General features: G+C 51.9%; 2 protein-coding genes across 2 annotated transcripts; one reads left to right on the forward strand and one right to left on the reverse strand.

The window, feature by feature from the left end:
• Positions 1 to 1403: 1403 nt before the first annotated feature.
• Positions 1404 to 3082, forward strand: UCRPA7_8572 (hypothetical protein; the record flags this gene model as incomplete). The annotated part of the gene is made up of 2 exons (XM_007921084.1): positions 1404 to 2646; positions 2718 to 3082. The coding sequence occupies 2 exons, from the start codon at positions 1404 to 1406 to the stop codon at positions 3080 to 3082; spliced, it is 1608 nt and encodes a 535-aa protein (XP_007919275.1).
• A 918-nt stretch (positions 3083 to 4000) lies between these two features.
• Positions 4001 to 5334, reverse strand: UCRPA7_8573 (putative rna 3 -terminal phosphate cyclase protein; the record flags this gene model as incomplete). The annotated part of the gene is made up of 2 exons (XM_007921085.1): positions 4001 to 5103; positions 5211 to 5334. The coding sequence occupies 2 exons, from the start codon at positions 5332 to 5334 to the stop codon at positions 4001 to 4003; spliced, it is 1227 nt and encodes a 408-aa protein (XP_007919276.1).
• Positions 5335 to 6000: the final 666 nt, after the last annotated feature.

The following is a 6000-nucleotide window of genomic DNA, read 5'->3' on the forward strand; positions in this document are numbered from 1 at the left end:
CGCAGGTTGTCCGTGCAATTGTCGTGATACTCTTGCAACGAAAATTCCTTGGTGTAGCGGTGGATGTCGCAGGCTGACATCAACGTGTCATGGTTCCCGGGTGTTGTGTCTTCTACAACTGTGAGGATCGGAGACCGTCTGTTGGTGACAAACGAGTCGTTCACCGCAGGGAGGATCTTGTTGAGGCATGCGCGGGTATGTTCCATTGACATTCTTTCCCTTATATTGTGAGCGTTGAATGCCCATGTATCGACAACTTGAGAACCCGATGTATTGATGAGCCGTATTAGTTGGCCTTTGCTAACTCGAGCCGCTTTCCCTTTTCTTGCCGGTATGACTTGCAGGTTGGTATCGAGTGCTTGAGCCATACTGAATGATATCGGGAGTGACTTATCGGTTGAACTGTATTCTGAGGAACGACTTGGTTGCTCGAATAGAGCTATGTCGGATAATAATAATAATAATAGACAAGAAAACACATAGGCGGGTTAGACAACCAATGATACTCTCAATGTGGCAATCATTCCTCTTAACCCCAACTTAAAAAAGAAGTTGTAGAGTTCAAAGGTGAATGCTTTGAGTCGAAGAAGGGAGTGTGGGGTAAGGATCCTAACCCCCAGAGGCGGCCGTGGCCGAATACAGTCAATTGAGAAGGGCCGTATCGGCGGTGGCGCCTTATCGGCCGGGAAGGTTCTCAACGCCGGCACCGGGTAACACTTTCTTCTCCTTGCCTAGCTTTCTTCTGTCTAGATGCTCATGATGGAAGTAGAGAATATTTACCTGCTCTAGATTGTTATGATAGAAGTTAGACATATCTTATCGTGGAACAAATTGTCAAGTCCTTGGTGATGTTTCGCTTGTCGTGCCTCCCACAGTTTTGCATGTGGAAAGGCAGCTGCTGCGGAATCGAGGCCCTCGAGATAGGCATCGAAGAGACTGTTGTATCTGCCCGGGATCGGTCTTAGTTACTGTGTTGTATTACGCTGCATGCAAGTCGAATACACCCAATTAGTGCCCTGCTGTACCTCATTACAAACCAGAAAGTGTGCATAAATGCTAGGAACGAAGCATTACACAAGAGCTCTCTCAAGGCCGCCCATTGAAGGAATCCTTTGGTACGGGATCCTTATCCTTAGTGCGGCTCGCTAAAGTGGTGTCACCAAATCAACAGCTCGCGCCGACCTCCTCCACGTGCGGCCTAGCACGCAAAAATCTTGGCTATCTGGGACCTCCCCAAATTAGTGTAAGGGGGGAAAGTGGGCAGCACCCGGCCCGGGATGACAAGTGAGACAGCCCCCTAATTCTTGCTGGTCCGGTCCGTGGTACTGGGAAACGAGTCTCAACTCCACGACTGTACGACCCGGACGGCATCGTCATCAGCAGCAAGCACCCGCGCGCCCAAAATGATGTACGCCGCCGCCGACGCCTCTCACCGGGCAGACGACACATGGACTCGCATCGTCTGGTACGCCCGCAGGCGGCCCTACATCGCCGTCGCCGCCGTTTTATCTTCCCTCACCGTGCTGGGACTCTTCATATCGCCCGGCTGGGGCTCCTATGACCAGCTACCGGAAGACGGCGCCGACGCTGGCTCAAAGACGAACATTAGCCCTTACGTCCCGCCACAGCTTGGCGATGCGACGACCACAATCATTCCCGCCGATGACAACGGCATCCTCTTATCATCGGGGAATGCCTCGACCACCACCTTCACCTCGCCAAACCGCGCTTACACCCTGAAACTGCGACCGGATGGCGATCTTGTCCTCACACACAACGATGATGCTGGATCGCACCCGATATGGTCGACTGGGACAGGAGACAACCACGCCAAGGGTGGACACAAGGTTGCCTTCACGACTGATTCGGAGGGTCATACGCGGATGGAGCTGAGAAGGAAGAAGAAAGACGAGGACTGGAGGGTTGTGTGGCACAGCGATCTCGACCCCCTGTGCAAGAAAACGGGCGTCGGCGAGGACGGACTGCATCATAAGGGATCGCACGATGCCCAGTCGACGCGCCAATTCGTTCTATCAGACAACGGCACGCTGCGCATCGCCGGCCTCTGCAACTTATACACGCCGCCGAGCCAACAAAGCAAGCAGCGCAGCCTGGCTGTGCTCGTTTCGGGCCTGTACCGCACCAACAATGTGACGTGCTACACGCAGGTGAAGAACCTGATCGAGGCCCATCCCAGCTTTGCGCGTGTAGATGTCTTTGCGCGCATCCTGTATGAGGAGAAGGACCTGACTGAGCTTAACCGCACGGCCGAGTCTATCGAAGCGGACGTCAAGGACTGCTACGGCAAGTTCCTCAAGACCGTCACGGTCATTGCAGCTGCCGATGCCGAAGAGGACTACCCCGGCGGTAGCGAGGCGATGTTACAGCCTTGCGGCGATAAGCTTCGCCGACTCAACAACCAATTGAAGACGATTGATATCGCCGCCCGTGACTGGTGGGCGTGGACAGTTAAGCAGGGCTTCAAGTACGACACCGTGCTGCGAATTCGCCCAGATACACTCTTCCACGGCAAGGACAAGCCAAAGTTCCTGAGCCTTGAGGATCTGGGCAACTCTCTAATCCTGCCTCACCCGAAGAATGAGCATTATTTCTATTGCCCGCGCATGAGTGGCGCAGTTGGCGTCGGTGAGTAGTCACCCCTTAAACATCCATCCACTGCTTTTCGTCGAAAGCAACGCGCTAACGCTCCATCACAGGCACAACCGACCAGCTCGCCTACGGAACTCCCGCAGCTATGTTCAGCTGGCTGCACATGTATCGGGATTTCCCTCAGATGGTCGACCTGGCTGCGAATCCGGATCGCCCAGCCCATCGCGACTTCTCTGGGTGTGAGGATCTCCCATCTGGCCCCGAAGCCAAGGACTGCCCGCGAAAAGCCCCGTGCTCTATCGAGTGTATGGTGCCGTGGTATCTCGAGTCTCGGGGTATCAACTTCAGTCCCGAATGGGGCTGGAATCAGCATCTTCTCCGGATGAGGGATATCCTCACCGATCCGGATGCTAAGAAAGCCGGCGAGGATAGGGCGATGGAACGGAAAAAGAAGGAAAACGGAGGCAAATAAAACAGATGCACCTCCTCGTGCGTCTTGGTAAGAGGATGCTCAGGGGATGGCTGGCTTCAAATATGGTCGTCAAGACTTATGGGTGCGGTAGCGCCCGTCAGTCGACCGCCCTAGCCTCCAATGCTCCCAAGGGAATGCCATCTATATGGCAGTCACGCCCAATTGGAGCTCCCTGGTTTCACTAGGATCAGCCTGATATGAAGGAATCATCAAAGAGTTAAACCGAAGTGGTCCGAGTCGAATGGTTTCACGGATTTCTGTTGAATTCGCATGCATCTATGCGCGGCCACGTGAGCCCTGTAATAATTAAATGGACGGAGTTAACATAGGTGGAGGGCTTCCTACATTTTGTACATTTCATAAAGTGTTAGCTACACTGAAGTGAGCGTGTTGGTATTGGCATGAAGCCTAGGAGAGGTTGATAGATGACCTCACGGCTTTCGGTATTATTTTCTGTTAGCTAGGTGAAGAAGAAATAACTTTCCAGTAAGATAAGGAATGTTAAGATGCGTACGTCTGAACCTTAAGAATTTGCAGAAACTGTTGCCTACTGATACTTGAGAACTTTCTTTCTTGGTCCAAAGCAAATGTTTCCATGGATTTCATTTGAGCAATCCCATGTAGTCAACAGCTTCGTTCGGTCATGGAGGCGGAATTTGGGTGCCCCTGGCTCCTTTATGTCCTCAATTTGGTGATTGGTTGCACAAAATTTCCAGCACTGGGGCCCTGGAAACCTCAAACTTATTCGTTGGTCACTCTAAACGAGACACGATGACACCGGAATCACAAGCTACAACAAAGGGACTGTCTGCAAAGTTCATTTATTTGAGCTACTACCGACGATGAAGGTCCTAGACCAAGTCTTTAGTCATTAACCCCCAAGACATCACGCATTTCCAGATGCAGTGAGCAATTGCCTTAATTCAAAGCCTTGTCAAACTTCATGCCCACACCTTCACAGATTGTGCCTTTGTTGAACCACTTAACTGTGGGCAACAGTTCAGCCGTCACCCATCTCGCAGTGGTGGTGTGCCCGCTGCCTTCTCCAAATGGCTGATGTGTCTTATCCTTCCTCAGCCTCTCTTTCCTCTCTGTGAGGCCCAACTCCGCCATAGCATCTTCCACCTCGGCAACAATGCTCGATGCTGAGGAAGTTTGAGGACTGCCTTCTGGAATCTCGCTTCTCGGAAAGCTTGTCTTGCCATCTGCCAAAGCTTGGAAAACCACTAATTGATCCTGAAGAAACTCATCAACGACGCCACCGGTACTCAGCTCCTCGTACAGCTCCTTGCACACCTGCCGCGAGATGCTATCGCTCAGCATGCTCTTACTCTTTCCCTTTCGCTGCGCAGCGTACAGGAGATCACGGCCCCACCGTAGAGTCTCGGACCTCGCCACGAGGAGCACGTACATCCGAGCGTCGTTTCTGCTGTCATCTATCACCTTGAAGTTGATCTCCGCATCCGGGAACAGCATCTCCAGATCCTTAGCGAGGGCACGCGTCAGGAGCTCGTGCATGTCTGCAGGGACGACAATCGACACGTCGATGGCCTTGACCTCGAAGTCCTTAGCGTTCGGGTCGGTCCTTGACGGCTCCTTCAGTCGTAATTGCTCGCCGATCTTGAGTGGCTGGATCCTGAAGTGGATGTTCCCGCGGGACATAGAGCCCAAGCTCCATCCTCGCTGCTTGAGCTGGCGCTCCACCTTGATGCCGAAGCGGTCCTCGAGTGTAGGGAGGAGAACTTGGTCAAGGTACTCGTATGATAGGGACCATGAGACATTGGTGCCACCTGAGATCTCAAGGTCGATGGGCTGGTTCTTCTCATCTCCGGCAAAGAGTAGAAGGGGAAAAACAGCTTGGAAGATGAGTAGTGCGCTTGCAGCAGGTGAGTCTGCCACAATCTTGATTTTCCTCTCAACGAGCTGGCTGGGGCCGCAACTCGGTCGGAACTCCAAGGTCTGACTTCCGATGGAAAGGCCCTCAACCTCTGCACCTGTCGCTTTGGCTAGCCAGTCGATGGCTGTGAAATGTTGTGACTTCAAGCCTGTGATCAGGCATGAGCTCACCCCCCTGTCATCTGCCTGGGGTGAGATAACTTACCACCTCCCCTCTGTCCTTCTCGGTTACCTCTGATGTGGGTGATGCGGATAGGTTGCGACGTGACAGACGCGAGCGTGACTGCAAGCCTCACAAGCTGACCACCGCCCTCACCCGTCCTCCCGTCGAGCTCGGTGGGTTTGGGAGCCTTCATATTGTCTTCTTTGTCTTTTTTTGTTTTGTTTCACGGATAGTATTCACAGGATGAAATGCCTGAGATTTGTAAGGGCAGTGAAACAGGATAAAGGTTTTGAAGACTGGCTTTGTGAGATGTAGTTTGTTTGTGGTGGTGAGAAAACACGTATATGACGACAATTGTTTGGATAGGAGTGAGATGCTTTATCAAAACTGTGAGAGGGCTGAGTCGGAGCCGAGTGAGTCACTCGGTCACCGTTGCTAGGTTTCGGAAAGCCGTACAAACGAGTTAAATCCTCATCAAATACTAAAATGCAATCATTACAGGGGGAAGTTTAATGCAGGACCAGCTGCATGTGCAAATAGGAATGAATTCTATGTTTGATCTCAAAGTGAGATTCACATTCTATGTTGGTTTTGCGCAAGGCTGTTGCACTGCAAGGCTGACAGGCGCTAAATCACTTAGCGCCTGTGGACCATAACATCCAATAATTATTGTCTGTTTGTCAACCGACCCCTGAAATTGTTATGGCTGGTGTTGTTGACATGGCTGCATTACCACGATTGATTGAGGAGTAGATGCAGCTTTCAGGGTTTATCTGTTCCTAGTATTTCGACCTTGGGTATATATTCTATGTGTCAAATGCCATACCTTCAACCAGCCTCCTTTGGCGTTGCGTCTGTT

This window comes from Phaeoacremonium minimum (assembly GCF_000392275.1).
Source record: "Phaeoacremonium minimum UCRPA7 unplaced genomic scaffold PA7_03_scaffold_599, whole genome shotgun sequence".
Classification (NCBI taxonomy): Eukaryota; Fungi; Ascomycota; class Sordariomycetes; order Togniniales; family Togniniaceae; genus Phaeoacremonium; species Phaeoacremonium minimum.